The following is a 17,508-nucleotide window of genomic DNA, read 5'->3' as shown; positions in this document are numbered from 1 at the left end:
ATTCAGATTGTACACATTTTTCTAATCAATTTTCATATATAACATGTTAAAATTGGAGTTAGGGTTTAAAAGATATGAATATTTTTAAAGCACTTGAATTTGTACCTAAATAGCATTTTAAATGGTTAAAGGATAAAAATAACGTTATGTTAATATGGTACATATTTTGTAATAAATTTTTATATATAACATGTTAAAATTAGAATTATAGTTTAATATATGAATATTTTCTAAAGCATTTAAATCTGTTCCTAAACCGAATTAAAAATGATTGACATGTAAAAATAATGCCATATTCAAATTCTACACATTATTATAATCAATTTTCATATATAACATGTTAAAATTGAAGTTACGGTTTAAAAGGTATGGTTATTTTCATCTATTTGTAGCAAAAAACTATTTCTTCGTGCATAAATATGTTGTGTTCATTATTCGGGTCAAATGAGTGAGACCGTCGTTTTTGTATTGGCTTCAAGGGAGGATGATTTGCTGTGTACGTTTCATTTTCCATCAAGGCCATCATGTCGTCCACTCATGTACATGTCATTCTCTGCTTTTAAACAAGTGTCGAGTGTAACCGCTAGCATGTGTACGAAGACAAATAATTCTCAAGGCACTGGCATGACTGGAGGAAAAGAGGTTCTGTGACTCAAGGTTGGGTCGCCATGTGTATATTTATTTATGTATTCATACCATGCTTGTATGGTTTTCTCTATTTTCGGTAGCCAGTCGCATGCCTTCTCCTTATTTGCTTTGTCAATGTTCGTGTGTGCCCAACTCAATTGTTGCTGCTTTTATGTATGTGCTTTCTTATGTGGTAGATAAACTCTTGCTTTAATATGTGCACTTCCAGGTTTGACGCGGTACAGTGCGGGGGAGGCGGTGTCCTCTGCAGCTAGGTCTACTTGCTGGCGACCTCACCATCACCAACCCATCTACAGGTATGCTAGCTCCTCTTCTATTAATGCAAAAAGGAGATGCTCAAATGGATTGAGTGGTGCCCTTCTGAAAGTATTGCATTGATGGACATATGGATTGATTGGTAGCCCCTTGAAAGCTACACAGATCGGAACCAATAATTTTAATAAGAATGTGTATCCCAGCTCCTTTTATAATCTTGAATCCTTCTCGGTCCTACTAAACTGTAACTCATGTTTCTTTTTGGAAACAATATTTTGGACATATACTAATTAAGCTAGCTACATGGGAACCTTTTGTTCTGGCCAGATTTGATGATTTCTCTCAATATACTGCTGGCGATGTAGTTGGCAATGATTAGGTGGGCAGTTCTTCGCATTGCATTCTGTATTTAAGTTTGGACAATTGGCTGCTAATTTATCATGTGAATATGTTCTCTCTCTGGAGATGAAGATAGCAAATATTTGTTATATTCTTATCCAATCAGCTCACACCATTGTTGTGATCAACAAAAGATTCAGAACTTCCAAGCTCCGTTTTTTCTTGCTAGCTATGAAGGTGATACTTTAGTAAAAGGTGCATACAGTACTAACATTTTTGCTATCTTTATGCTCCTCCATATGGATGGGAAGTTGGGAACTAAAAGGATGATGATATTATTCTACCTTTCAATATTTGGTGGTGCATATTTAAGAAAATCACTGCTAAGCATGTCATTTTCTAGAAAGGCGCTTGACTGGAATGTATATGTATATAGTTAATAAAATCATAGTGACGGATTTTTCAGTTCCTCTATTTAGATTAGAGGCGTCTGCATGCATATTAACCAAGTGATCAGTCTTTCCAGCTCAAAAGAGAAAGTGACCGATGTTTTGGCATATTTTCCTATTAGGAATAAAATGGATATGCCCATGTGCATATGCACACAGATTTCAGGTTACAGTGTAATTAGGAAACAGATGATACCTCATTGTGTAGTCTTGGTCTGAGAAGAGTGGATATACTTGGTGAATATATATGTTCCACCCGACCATTAATTTCAGAGAAAAGGACATGCACTTCAGTAGCAAAAATTTGATTGTTATGTACTATCTGTAATGCTAAGCATTTATTTGCTAATATCTCCTCATCTGAATTTGTATTTTGGTCATTTGACCTTTTAACTATATGGGCATCTGCAGATGGTCTGGAAAGCAAGATATGCTAGAGATAATAACTATACTTGCTGCTCCAGATGGACTAAGAATGGAACCATATCCTAGGCCTACATGCTAATATTGTACACCAACGAATGCTTCACTTATTTATACTTAATCATTTGTGTAATAATAAGCGCGATATTAGCTTCTGTACCCATCTTAATGGTTAAAATACTTTTCTTCAATATGTGACACATTTGCTTCTGTTTCCACATGTCTTGCTTCATGATATCAACATTGTTAATCGTTTATCTTTATCTTTCTTTCCCTTTACAGCCTACTTGAATGGATATGGTTCTTGAGAGGCCATTTCTTATGCATCAGTCCCTGAAGGTGGATGTTGCTTGTATGCTAAGCAAGGAAGAGGCATGCCCTACCTGGCAGCGACCACCTTCCACTCAAGGGATATAGCACTATCATTTAGCACACACTGTTCCAGGAGAAACAATAATCATGAACAGAAACAGTAACCAACAATATCCCTACTGACCGGCGTGGCTCCACCAACGATCCATCAGCCCCTGGTACAGAAAGAGGTGATTCATCACTTGCTATACAATCTCTTTCTCTATTTCCTTCTGATTCATCCTTGCTTTCCAATCTCCTTCTCTATTTCCTTTCTCCTGATTGTAGTATCCTCTTCAATCTCAGATCCAGAAGCTCACGCATGGAGGACATGGACATTGGTATCGTCTGTGACGAGGGTTCCCCAGGATCAATAGCGTCAAGGACAGGAACGCCTGTGCCCAATGTAATATTCTAAAAACCTGTTATACTCCATTCATCGTAGAGATAGCCTCCTGCTCCCCCTCTCTTACTCACGTACCTCCTCCTCCTGCCTCCTCCTGCCCCCCCTCTCTTACTCACGTTATTGGCCCCTAATTTGTGACTTTCCTACGTTATTGGCCCCTAATTTGTGATTTTCCTGAACATGACACCTTTTCTTCTCCGGATCTGCATTCCACCTGTAGTAATTGTGAGATTATATATGTATTCGTGTTCATTCTTAATTTAAACTAGACCTAGCTGTATATACTACAAAATTTGTTAAACATGCGCTGGGCAGGTTTCCATGATGAGTTCGTAGCCTTTATGAAGTTCTTGTTGATTGTTTTCTGTAATCATCGCTCATTTCTCGTCTCCATAGCACAAAATTTGATTCTTGCATCTAACCTTACCAGCGTGTTTACTGAACTTTGTATATATGAATTTCACCTCATATTTTCTTCCTGGCTTGATAAGAACTGAACAATACAATTTGCTTTCTTGTGTCCAGTATTCCAGATTGAGTAATTCTAGAGATATGCGACCCGTAGACCGGTTTATGAAACTCTTTAGGTGTATTTTTCTTTCATGCACATAGCTGGAAATTGTTTGATATACATTTTATAAGGATAAACAAGGCTTACTGTACGTAAGGCTTGATACTACCCCATTTCAAATAACTAAGGGAATCACTATTTCTCAAATGCAAGATATTGGTTTATTTTATTTCGTATGCCATGTTTTTTGTTTCAGTTCTTTGTTTTTTCAATCCATTTGCTTTCTTGAAATCTTCGTGATAACAGAGATTTGAGAAGGATCTGTCTCTATAGCTGTAGATGATAACTACATAATTATTTGTTCTTTCTATGTGAAATATTTGAAAACCAAATGCAAATCGTTGCAATATTTAGCCTTCAGTACTTATAATGCACAAATGTAAAATTATATTTTGCTATTATGTTCTTCTATTCTAGAATCATTTCCCTAATCTGCCTATTTTGATCATGAAATTAAGTCAATTTCTTCTACTATCTTCATGTGCTTGCGTATAGGATTCTGAAAGCTTATAAACTTATTTTCAAAGCTTGCCTAATAATTTTATCATATAAGTTGAAATTCAGTAAAACATTCCCACTTGACAGTGATCTATTGTTATTCCCTTAAATGTTGATCCAAGTGTCATAAATGGCACAAGATGCAGTTTTGATTAGATTTTGAGTGTGAAATTTATACTGTCTTGCGGTGATGCATGATGTTATTTATTTCATTAGAGAAAGATAAGTGTTAACCTATTAAGTTAATTTGGGTGGCGGATTTAATGCTTATGTTAATTATTTGCAGTTTATTTACGGGAGAAAATAGTGGTAGTTTATTTATTGTCATTGGTTAAGACTGCTGCTATTAGATCTATATGGTTGCGGTATATCTTCAATTATTTGCTAAATTGAGGGATTAATGTTCCGCTATTAGGTTAATTAGGCTAGCAGCTTTTAGCACTTCTCATCTATTGGTTCAGCTATTATTTTCTGAGAAAAAAAATTTACCCTTGCTTTGTCCCTACAGGATAATGACTACCTGATAGTGATTCCTTATGCTCACATCTTTGGCCTCATGCTGCAAGCTCTAAAGCTTCCCCCTGCAACTTACCAGCACAAAATATACCCAGGCGGAAAGAATCGTGTGACAGTGACTTTCATTTCTACTTTGGAATTGCTAGATGGTTCACTTGTCCCGAGTTCTATACCAGGTGCAATCTTAGATAGCTATGAAGATGCAGAAGACAGTGCTGCTATGGAGGCTATTAGATTCATGGAGAATGCATATGGCAAAGAAATGAGGGGCTACCACTACACCCATATCAAGAGGCTAGAAAATCAAGTGACGCACCTGGTCAAATGGTTGACTTCATCCAATGAGACAATCAAGAAGCTGCGCAAAACATGCTACTACGCTGTCAGGTACATGAACTCATATTCTGCCCGGATAGAAAACACAACAGCTGCTCGCCACCTGAAAGGTCAGGACAACACCAAAGGAGTTATGAAAACAGCTCTTGCAAGCATCGAAGGACTGACGCAAAGGCTACGCTACATTGCTATGAAGTTTGAGCAGCGCCTTGAAGCAACCAGAAACAGTTTCTGGTAAACTTTGCTGAATGTATCCTGGATAGCGTGCTTCATCGGTTACCGCAACAACCACCTTTTGTTTCATATCTATCAGACCAGCATCTTTCCCATTTTGGACTACTCCCAACAAGATATGTATAGACTTTAGTCCTCCCTTGCTGCCTCTATGGTGAAAAGTAGTCTATGATGTAGTTTACGATCTTTAGATTTTATTGTTGTCTGTATAGTCAAGAGCGGTTTACCATCGCTTATTGTATATATGTGAAGGTCTCCTCTTCTACTGTTGTTTCACAACACTATGACCGAAGAAAACAACCTTTCCTTTTATCCATGCTTTCACACTAATGTTTGCATCAAACATTCCCTGTGATCATATCTGCAGCACTTACAAGCTCATATTAAGATTTCCCAATCGATCCTGTACACATTCAACCAATGTATATAAGCTATTCTTTTTGAACAATAATAGGTTAGAGCATACTCTCACACCGATTAGCTTACATTCGGCCTTTGCGCCATTGGCGCAACGGGTCATCTAGTGAGATGAAAGGAGAGGAGAGGAGATGGTATGCTTTAGGTTTGTGATGATCAGATGGAAGACCGAGACATTATTTATAGGCTAGTAGTAGTTGATTAACCATCAAGTAGTTTGAATTGTGCAGCATGTGATATTGACTTCACGTTACATGCTCATCTCGAGAGGATAACTCACGATATACAGTTGACGTGGAGAGGATCGTTCCGATCGGATCCCATTAGCTCCGGCTTCTGCCGTCCTCATTTGAATTTTAGCTAACAGCACACCTTTTTTGACGTTCTCTTCTTTTTCGTTGAACCCAGGCCGTACTGCATGCGTTCATACAAGTATATTGTACCGGCAAAATATAATGCATGCGTTTCACTTTTCACACATTCACACGAGCCAATATATAGTGGCCCAATCCGTTTGAGAGCAAGGAAAACAAAATGGCCTGGTTATATGGGAAATTTGATCAAAGAGCACAACACGGCATGGTTGATTAAGGGGCAACTATAACAGAAAAAAGAAACATAAAAGAAAGGACATGCCCACAACCCGGAGATGAGCAAGCAAGCTCTTTGATGACGCCTTCAAGAAGGAAAACAACACCCTTGGGCGTCGTCGCGGCCGGCGTAGACCCTCGCTGACGATTTAAGTTTCGCCCGGACACCTACCAAACAGTAAAACTAGCTAAAGTAGTTTTACAAGTACAGAGATGTTGAATTGGCCGTATATTGACTTTCAAAATGGTTGCAAAATAATTTAAGCAGCGACAGTTCCAGTCATACAAGCAAGAGGTTGAATTGTCCACATTTTGATTTTCTAGAGGATCATCGAGATCTTACCCGCCAGTGATGGTCTACATGCTGCTAGAAACTTGAACAAGACTCAAGTAGCAAACACGATAGTTGATGAACTGTTTGGCTAATCGATCGATAAGCTTGTGATAAAAAAATTGCAATGCGAAAAAGGAACCTTCTTCAGCTACGATGATTATGCTAACCGATTCGAGCAAGCAGCATATGTAAATGTCCCTTTGAGCAATCAAACACATACCCCTCGGTGTTTCCAATCTGGAACTGATGGTGGCTGCTGATACAATGGAAGAGTGATTGTACACTACTAGGAAAAACTTTATACACAGCAACTCACCAGTAGCGCTTTTTAAAAAGCGATGCTGCTAATTAGCAGTAGCGCTTGAACAGAAAGAGCGTTGGTACGATACACATAGCAATAGCGCGGTAGTTAAAAAATAAGCTACTACTATAATTGTCAGACCGTTGCCGGCAAGCTAGGCATACTATTAGCGCTCATACGTAAAAAGCGCTACTGTTATTGTATTTAACAATAGTGCTTTCCTCCAACCAGTGCTATTGCTAAATTCAGTCCCCTCCTAAGACCCAAGTTTAGTCCCACCTCGCTCCGCGAATAGAATGTTTACCACCTTAAATATGGTGCTTCTCAAACTATCACAACCAATTGATCTTCATTGTACTCTACGTGTAGGATCTGTGGCAATATGAATCTTCGCCGGTTCCTAAACCGGTGAAGATTCATACTGACAATTTAGATTCTACACAAAAAGATCATTGATGACCATTGCTTTTTTATGCTTTTTTTACATGCTTAGCCTTAGTAGTAGCGCTGGTTCTCTTCCCTTAACGCGCTAGTGCTATGGAGCTTAGTAGTAGCGATGGTTACCAACCAGCGCTACTACTACGGGCACCATATCCACACCTTGCATCCTCACTCTCCCCTCACACTCTCACTCGCTCTCTCTCCGCCGCGCGCTGTCACCGCCGTCACCCACCGTCGCCCCCAAGGTATCTGCCTCCCTCCCTCCTCCTCTCGCCGCCCTCCTCTCTCCTTCCTCCGGCGGCCCTCCTCTCTCCTCCCTCCTCCCTGCCGGCGCCCGATGCTCTCCTCCCACCTCCTTCGACTGCCATGCTCCCTCCTCCCTCCTCCCACTGCCCTCCTCTCTCCTCCCTCCCCCAGCCGCTCGAAGCCCTCACTCCTCCCTCCTCCTCCTCCTCCTCCTCCTCCCACCTCTCTCTGTATAAAAATTTAGGTATAGAATTTTTTAGTAAAAGAATTTAGTAGTAGAAATTTTTAGGTACAAAAATGTATTAGAATGCTATATGAGATTTTTTTACTAAATGTAGGTTTTTTGAATAGAATTGAAAAAAATAAGTAAATGTAAGTCTTTTGTTTTGGTGTTAGACACAAGGTTTCAAACTCTAAGTTATGTGAAATTAGGGCATTTTTCTATGATTCAAGAAGTAGGTAGTAGTTAAAAAAACCCGGGCATTTTTCTAGGGTTTATAAGGATATATAGATAGATGGATGGATGGAAAGATGTTAGGGCTAACACTAGGGTATTTTTAGTAAATGTATAGGTCTTTTCAATTTTTAGGGTTAGAACAAGGTATTTTTAGTAAATGATAGGGCTAGAACTAGGATGTTTTAGACATAGGATTTCACTAAGTCCTAAGATGAGGATAATAATGTTCCTGTTTATATTTTATTTTTGCAAAAATCAAGGAGCCCCTGCATCATCCCTGCCGTCGTCCCCATCACCGACCACCTCCGACCTTGAGGTGAGACCAGCCAAATCCCCATGTCGATGATGATGTACATGTTTTGATAGTTGTAGTAGAGTAGTAGCTACATGAGTGGCCTATGTTTGCAGTGAACACCTCACAATGGCCTATGTTTTGCCGGAGTGTTGATTAATTTCCATTCCAGCAAATTTTAGGCGCTCGATATATGTCCCTTTTAGCAAAGGTCATGCCGGATTTTTCCGTGAATTTTGGCATGACTTGTGCTAGAATATGTAGGAAATATCGAGTGGCCTGGATTTTGTAGAAAGATAATTAGACGACATTTTGGGTTGACTTTAAGTCTGTCGGGGCTCCATAAATGATAGTCAACAAATGAGTGAGGGAGAAAGTCTGCACCATATATGAGAGAAGAAGAATCCCGAATGTTGTCGTGGGGGTCGTTTCTCCTTCTTCCTAGACTAGTCCTGGCCATGGGAAGCCCTGCCCGACGCTGCTCCTGGGCCGGGCTCGGGCCTAGATTTTGAGCCCGATGGCCGGACTGGGCCAGGGCCTGTCAATTTTGCGCTTTTGCGAAGGGGCCCGGCTCGAGGCCCGTCGGGCTTTTACGCATTTGGGCCGGGCTTGGGCACAAAAAATAGGCCCGATGGTCAGGCCGGACAGGGCCCGGGTCTAGGTTTTTTGCCTCAGGCTTGGCTAGGCCCGGCCCGAGGTTTGGCCGGGTATATGCTAGACCTTTGTTATGCACTAGGGGAAGGAGGAGTAATGACCATCACTGACAGTCGAAAAATCAGTGAGGGAGTGTCCACCCTATATGAGAGAGAACGAAGAATCCCAACTGTTGTCGTGGGGTCATTTCTCCTTCTTCTCCTTGTGCTAGACCTTTGTTATGTACTAGGGGAGGGAGGAGTAACGACCATCACCGACGGTCAAAAAATTAATGAGGGAGTGTCCACCATATATGAGAGAGACGAAGAATCCTGGCTGTTGTCGTGGGGGTCGTTTCTCCTTCTTCTCCTTGTGCTAGACCTTTGTTATGCACTAGGGGAAGGAGGAGTAACGACCATCACCGATGGTCGAAAAATCAGTGAGGGAGTGTCCACCATATACACCACATGAGATGAGATGACAGTTTTCAAGAAAACACTCGACAGACCAACAGTCAACCCGTGATGAATAATAATGATCTAATTTAATTTTTCTAGTACATATATTGATTTTTACAAGTTTAATCTTTGAATTATGGACATAGGAAATGTCTAACGATGACGATAGGATCCCAGAGTGCGACTGTTGTGGCGACGACCAGGATCCGTGCGACATGCCTCACCTGGTAGACGATCGTCGCTTCAGTGTTAAGCTCGATGAGACCTTCTATTGGGGAACGTAGTAATTTCAAAAAAATTCCTACGCACACGCAAGATCATGGTGATGCATAGCAACGAGAGGGGAGAGTGTTGTCCACGTACCCTCGTAGACCGAAAGCAGAAGCGTTAGCACAACGTGGTTGATATAGTCGTACGTCTTCATGATCCGACTGATCAAGTACCGAACGCACGGCACCTCCGAGTTCAGCACACGTTCAGCCCGATGACATCCCTCGAACTCCGATCCAGCCGAATGTTGAGGGAGTGTTTCGTCAGCACGACGGCGTGGTGACGATGATGATGTTCTACCGACGCAGGGCTTCGCCTAAGCACCGCTACAGTATTATCGAGGTGGACTATGGTGAAGGGGGGCACCGCACACGGCTAAAAGATCAAACGATCAATTGTTGTGTCTCTAGGGTGCCCCCTGCCCCCGTATATAAAGGAGCAAGGGGGGTGCGGCCGGCCAGGAGAGGGGGCGCGCCAGGAGGAGTCCTACTCCCACCGGGAGTAGGCCTCCCTCCCTTTTCCTAGTTGGATTAGGACTTGGGGGGGAAGAGGTGGAGGAGAAGAGGGAAAGGGGGGCGCCGCCCCCCTCTCCTTGTCCTATTCAGACTAGGGGGGAGGGGCGCGCGGCCCTTGCCCTGGTCGCCTCTCCTCTCTTCCACTAAGGCCCACTATGGCCCATTAATTTCTCGGGGGGTTCCGGTAACCTCCCGGTACTCCGGTAAAATCCCGATTTCACCCGGAACACTTTCGATATCCAAACATAGGCTTCCAATATATCAATCTTCATGTCTCGACCATTTCGAGACTCCTCATCATGTCCGTGATCACATCCGGGACTCCGAACAACATTCGATACATCAAAACATATAGACTCATAATATAACCGTCATCGAAACGTTAAGCGTGCGGACCCTACGGGTTTGAGAACTTTGTAGACATGACCGAGACATGTCTTCGGTCAATAACCAATAGCGGAACCTGGATGCTCATATTGGTTCCCACATATTCTACGAAGATCTTTATCGGTCAGACCGCATAACTACATACGTTGTTCCCTTTGTCATCGGTATGTTACTTGCCCGAGATTCGATCATCGGTATCTCAATACCTAGTTCAATCTCGTTACCGGCAAGTTTCTTTACTCGTTCCGTAATACATCATCCCGCAACTAACTCATTAGTTGCAATGCTTGCAAGGCTTAAGCGATGTGCATTACCGAGAGGGCCCAGAGATACCTCTCCGACAATCAGAGTGACAAATCCTAATCTCGAAATACGCCAACCCAACAAGTACCTTCGTTGACACCTGTAGAGCACCTTTATAATCAGCCAGTTACGTTGTGATGTTTGGTAGCACACAAAGTGTTCCTCCGGTAAACGGGAGTTGCATAATCTCATAGCCATAGGAACATGTATAAGTCATGAAGAAAGCAATAGCAACAAACTAAACGATCAAGTGCTAAGCTGACGGGATGGGTCAAGTCAATCACATCATTCTCCTAATGATGTGATCCCGTTAATCAAATGACAACTCATGTCTATGGTTAGGAAACATAACCATCTTTGATCAACGAGCTAGTCAAGTAGAGACATACTAGTGACACTCTGTTTGTCTATGTATTCACACATGTATTATGTTTCCGGTTAATACAATTCTAGCATGAATAATAAACATTTATCATGATATAAGGAAATGAATAATAACTTTATTATTGCCTCTAGGGCATATTTCCTTCAGTCTCCCACTTGCACTAGAGTCAATAATCTAGTTCACATCGCCATGTGATTTAATACCAATAGTTCACATCACCATGTGATTAACACCCATAGTTCACATCGACATGTGACCAACACCCAAAGGGTTTACTAGAGTCAATAATCTAGTTCACATCGCTATGTGATTAACACCCAAAGAGTACTAAGGTGTGATCATGTTTTGCTTGTGAGAGAAGTTTAGTCAATGGGTCTGCCACATTCAGATTCGTAAGTATTTTGCAAATTTCTATGTCAACAATGCTCTACACGGAGCTACTCTAGCTAATTGCTCCCACTTTCAATATGTATCCAGATTGAGATTTAGAGTCATCTGGATCAATGTCAAAATTTGCATCGACGTAACCCTTTATGACAAACCTTTTTTGTCACCTCCATAATCGAGAAACATATCCTTATTCCACTAAGGATAATTTTGACCGTTGTCCAGTGATCTACTCCTAGATCACTATTGTACTCCCTTGCCAAAATCAGTGTGGGTATACAATAGATCTGGTACACAGCATGGCATATTTTATAGAACCTATGGCCAAGGCATGGGGAATGACTTTCATTCTCTTTCTATCTTCTGCTGTGGTCGGGCTTTGAGTCTTACTCAGTTTCACACCTTGTAACACAGGCAAGAACTCTTTCTTTGATTGTTCCATTCTGAACTACTTTGAAACCTTGTCAAGGTATGTACTCATTGAAAAACTTATCAAGCATCTTGATCTGTCTCTATAGATCTTGATGCTCAATATGTAAGCAGCTTCACCGAGGTCTTTCTTTGAAAAACTCCTTTCAAACACTCCTTTATGCTTTGCAGAATAATTCTACATTATCTCCGATCAACAATATGTCATTCGCATATACTTATCAGAAATGATGTAGTGCTCCCACTCACTTTCTTGTAAATACAGGCTTCATTGCAAGTCTGTATAAAACTATATGCGTTGATCAACTTATCAAAGTGTATATTTCAACTCCGAGATGCTTGCACCAGTCCATAGATGGATTGCTGGAGCTTGCATATTTTGTTAGCACCTTTAGGATTGACAAAACTTCCTTGTTGCATCATATACAACTTTTCTTTAATACATCCATTAAGGAATGTAGTTTTGTTTATCCATTTGCCAGATTTCATAAAATGTGGCAATTGCTAACATGATTCGGACAGAATTAAGCATAGATATGAGTGAGAAACTCTCATCGTAGTCAACATCTTGAACTTGTCGAAAACCTTTTGCGACAATTCTAGCTTTGTAGATAGTAACACTACTATCAGCATCCGTCTTCCTCTTGAAGATCCATTTAATCTCAATGGCTCGCCAATCTTTGGGAAAGTCAATTAAAGTCCATACTTTGTTCTTATACATGGATCTCATCTCAGATTTCATGGCCTCAAGCCATTTCGCGGAATCTGGGCTCATCATCGCTTCCTCATAGTTCGTAGGTTCGTCATGGTCAAGTAACATGAACTCCAGAACAGGATTACCGTACCACTCTGGTGCGGATCTCACTCTGGTTTACCTACGAGGTTCGGTAGTAACTTGATCTGAAGTTACATGATCATCATCATTAGCTTCCTCACTAATTGGTGTAGTAGTCACAGGAACATATTTCTGTGATGAACTACTTTCCAATAAGGGAGCAGGTACAGTTACCTCATCAAGTTCTACTTTCCTCCCACTCACTTCTTTCGAGAGAAACTCCTTCTCTAGAAAGGATCCATTCTCAGCAATGAATATCTTGCCTTTGGATCTATGATAGAAGGTGTACCCAACATTTTCTTTTGGGTATCCTATGAAGACGCACTTCTCCTATTTGGGTTTGAGCTTATCAGGTTGAAACTTTTTCACATAAGCATTGCAACCTCAAACTTTAAGAAACGACACTTAGGTTTCTTGCCAAACCATAGTTCATATGGTGTTGTCTCAACGGATTTAGATGGTGCCCTATTTAACGTGAATGTAGCTGTCTCTAATGCATAACCCCAAAACGATAGGGGTAAATTGGTAAGAGACATCATAGATCGCACCATATCTAATAAAGTACGGTTACGACATTCGGACACACCATTACACTGTAGTGTTCCAGGTGGCGTGAGTAGTGAAACTATTTCACATTGTTTTAACTAAAGGCCAAACTCGTAACTCAAATATTTTACTTATGCGATCATATCGTAGAAACTTTTATTTTTGTTACGATGATTCTCCACTTCACTCTGAAATTCTTTGAACTTTTCAAATGTTTCAGACTTGTGTTTCATCAAGTAGATATACTCATATCTGCTCAAATCATCTGTGAAGATCAGAAAATACTGATACCTGCCGCGGGCCTCAATATTCATCGGACCACATACTTGTGTTTCAAATGTTTCAGACTTGTGTTTCATCAAGTATGTATGATTTCCAACAAATCTGTTGCTCGCTCCATTGTTCCGGAGAACAGAGTCTTAGTCATCTTGCCCATGAGGCATGGTTCGCAAGCATCAAGTGATTCCAAAAGCCCATTAGCATGGATTTTATTCATGTGCTTTGCACCAATATAACCTAAACTGCAGTGCCACAAATAAGTTGCACTATCAATATTAACTTTGCATCTTTTGGCTTCAATATTATGAAAACGTGTATCACCACGATCGAGATCCAACAAACCATTTTCATTGGGTGTATGGACATAGAAGGTTTTATTCATGTAAACAGAACAACAATTATTCTCTAACTTACATGAATAATCGTATTGCAATAAACATGATCCAATCATATTCATGCTCAACGCAAACACTAAATAACATTTATTTTAGGTTTAACACTAATCCCAAAAGTATAGGGAGTGTGCGATGATGATCATATCAATCTTGGAACCATTTCCAATACACATCGTCACTTCACCCTTAACTAGTCTCTGTTCATTCTGCAACTCCCGTTTCGACTTACTATTCTTAGCAACTGAACTAGTATCAAATACTGAGGGGTTGCTATAAACACTAGTAAAGTACACATCAATAACATGTATATCAAATATACCTATGTTCACTTTTCCATCCTTCTTATCCGCCAATTACTTGGGGTAGTTCCGCTTCCAGTGACCAGTCCCTTTGCAGTAGAAGCACTCAGTTTCAGGCTTAGGTCCAGACTTGGGTTTTTTCACTTGAGCAACAACGTGCTTGCCGTTCTTCTTGAAGTTCCCCTTTCTTCCCTTTGTCCCTTTACTTGAAACTAGTGGTTTTGTTTACCATCAACACTTGATGCTTTTCTTGATTTCTACCTTCGTCGATTTCAGCATCACGAAGAGCTTGGGAATCGTTTCCGTTATCCCTTGCATATTATAGTTCATCACGAAGTTCTACTAACTTGGTGATGGTGATTAGAGAATTCTGTCAATCACTATTTTATCTGGAAGATTAACTCCCACTTGATTCAAGTGATTGTAGTACCCAGACAATCTGAGCACATGTTCACTGCTTGAGCTATTCTCCTCCATCTTTTAGCTATAGAACTTGTTGGAGACTTCATATCTCTCAACTCAGGTATTTTCTTGAAATATTAACTTCAACTCCCGAAACATCTCATATGGTCCATGACGTTCAAAACGTCTTTGAAGTCCCGATACTAAGCCGTTTAAGCATGGTGCACTAAACTATCAAGTAGTCAGCATATTGAGCTAGCCAAACGTTCATAACATCTGCATCTGCTCCAGCAATAGGTTTGTCACCTAGCGGTGCATCAAGGACATAATTCTTCTGTGCAGCAATGAGGATAAACCTCAGATCACGGATCCAATCCGCATCATTGCTACTAACATCTTTCAACTTAGTTTTCTCTAGGAATATATCAAAAATAAAACATGGGAGCTAAACGCGAGCTATTGATCTACAACATAGATATGCTAATACTACCAGGACTAAGTTCATGACAAATTTAAGTTCAATTAATAATATTACTTAAGAACTCCCACTTAGATAGACATCCCTCTAATCCTCTAAGTGATCATGTGATCCATATCAACTAAACCATGTCCGATCATAACGTGAGATGGAGTAGTTTCAATGGTGAACATCACTATGTTGATCATATCTACTATATGATTCACGCTCGACCTTTCGGTCTCAGTGTTCCGAGGCCATATCTGTTATATGCTAGGCTCGTCAAGTTTAACCCGAGTATTCCGCGTGTGCAACTGTTTTGCACCCGTTGTATTTGAACCTAGAGCCTATCACACCCGATCATCATGTGGTGTCTCAGCATGAAGAACTTTCGCAACGGTGCATACTCAGGGAGAACACTTGTACCTTGATAATTAGTGAGAGATCATCTTATAAAACTACCGTCGAACTAAGAAAATAAGATGCATAAAAGATAAACATCACATGCAATCAATATAAGTGATATGATATGGCCATCATCATCTTGTGCTTGTGATCTCCATCTCCGAAGCACGGTCATGATCACTGCTACGTCTTGAGCTTGCGTTGGTTTTCCCCGAAGAGGAAGGGATGATGCAGCAGAGTAGCGTAAGTATTTCCCTTAGTTTTTGAGAACCAAGGTATCAATCCAGTAGGAGCCCACGCTCAAGCCCCTCGTACCTGCACAAGGCGATAGCTACTCGCAACCAACGCGATTAGGGGTTGTCAAGCCCTTCACGGTCACTTACGAGAGTGAGATCTGATAGATAGAATATTTTTGGTATTTCTGATATAAAGATGCAAAGTAAAAAAGTAAAAGTAAAGTAAATAGCAAAACAATATAAAAGTGATGGAGATTGATATGATGAGAATAGACCCGGGGGCCATAGGTTTCACTAGTGGCTTCTCTCAATAGCATAAGTATTCTACGGTGGGTGAACAAATTACTGTTGAGCAATTGATAGAATTGAGCATAATTATGAGAATATCTAGGCATGATCATGTATATAGGCATCACGTCCGTGACAAGTAGACCGAAACGATTCTGCATCTACTACTATTACTCCACTCATCGACTGCTATCCAGCATGCATCTAGAGTATTAAGTTAAAAACAAAGTAACGCCTTAAGCAAGATGACATGATGTAGAGAGATAAATTCATGCAATATGGAATAAACCCCATATTGTTATCCTCGATGGCAACGATACAATACATGCCTCGCTGCCCCTTCTGTCACTGGGTAAGGACACCGCAAGATCGAACCCAAAGCTAAGCACTTCTCCCATGGCAAGAACTACCAATCTAGTTGGCCAAACCAAACGGATAATTCGAAGAGACTTGCAAAGATAACCAATCATGCATAAAAGAATTCAGAGAAGATTCAAATATTATTCATATATAGACTTGATCATAAACCCACAATTCATCAGTCTCAACAAACACACCGCAAAAAGAAGATTACATCGAATAGATCTCCACAAGAGAGGGGGAGAACTTTGTATTGAGATTAAAAGAGAGAGAAGAAGCCATCTAGCTACTAACTATGGACCCGAAGGTCTGAGGTAAACTACTCACACTTCGTCGGAGGGGCTAGGATGATGTAGAAGCCCTCCGTGATGACGGCCCTCTTCCGGCGGAGCTACGGAACAGGCCCCAAGATGGGATCTCGTGGATATAGAAAGTTGTGGTGGTGGAATTAGGTTTTTGGCTCCTGTTCTGATCATTTGGGGTACGTGTGTATATATAGGAGGAAGGAGTACGTCGGTGGAGCACCGAAGGGCCCACGAGGCAGGGGGCGTGCCCCCCACCCTCGTGACCACCTCTTTGATCCCTTGCAGTAGGGTCCAAGTCTCCTGGATCACGTTCGGTGAGAAAATCATGTTTCCGAAGATTTTATTCCGTTTGGACTCCTTTTGATATTCTGTTTATCCGAAACACTGAAATAGGCAAAAAAACAGCAATTCTGGGCTGGGCCTCCGGTTAATAGGTTAGTCCCAAAAATAATATAAAAGTGGAAAAAAGCCCAATATAGTCCAAAACAGTAGATAATATAGCATGGAGCAATCAAAAATTATAGATATGTTGGAGACGTATCAGGCATTCCCAAGCTTAATTCCTGCTCGTCCTCGAGTAGGTAAATGATAAAAAAAGAATTTTGATGCGGAGTGCTACTTGGCATAATTTCAATGTAAATCTTCTTAATTGTGGTATGAATATTCAGATTAGAAAGATTCAAGATAAAGGTTTATATTGACATAGAAAATAATAATACTTCAAGCATACTAACAAAGCAATTATGTCTTCTCAAAATAACATGGCCAAAGAAAGTTATCCCTATAAAATCATATGATCTGGCTATGCTCCATCTTCCCCACACAAAGTA

The 17,508-nt window shown here is 40.7% G+C and overlaps 1 protein-coding gene across 2 annotated transcripts; it reads left to right on the top strand.

The window, feature by feature from the left end:
- Positions 1–2,450: 2,450 nt before the first annotated feature.
- Positions 2,451–5,338, top strand: LOC123151666 (uncharacterized). 2 transcript variants are annotated; one of them, XR_006475757.1, is made up of 3 exons: positions 2,451–2,656; positions 2,772–2,942; positions 4,449–5,338. XR_006475757.1 is itself a non-coding variant. In XM_044571340.1 (3 exons), exons 2-3 carry the CDS (start codon positions 2,788–2,790, stop codon positions 5,028–5,030), a joined length of 666 nt encoding a protein of 221 aa, XP_044427275.1. In that variant the 5' UTR covers positions 2,451–2,656; positions 2,772–2,787; the 3' UTR covers positions 5,031–5,338. The 2 variants fall into 2 exon arrangements, 1 of the variants encoding a protein (XP_044427275.1); XM_044571340.1 differs by having other exon boundaries at positions 2,772–2,871.
- The last annotated feature ends 12,170 nt before the right edge of the window (positions 5,339–17,508 follow it).

The sequence above is a fragment of the Triticum aestivum genome, chromosome 7A (genome assembly GCF_018294505.1).
Source record: "Triticum aestivum cultivar Chinese Spring chromosome 7A, IWGSC CS RefSeq v2.1, whole genome shotgun sequence".
NCBI lineage: Eukaryota > Viridiplantae > Streptophyta > Magnoliopsida > Poales > Poaceae > Triticum > Triticum aestivum.
The sequence above is the reverse complement of the archived record's forward strand: the minus strand, read 5'-3'. Positions and strand labels throughout refer to the sequence as shown.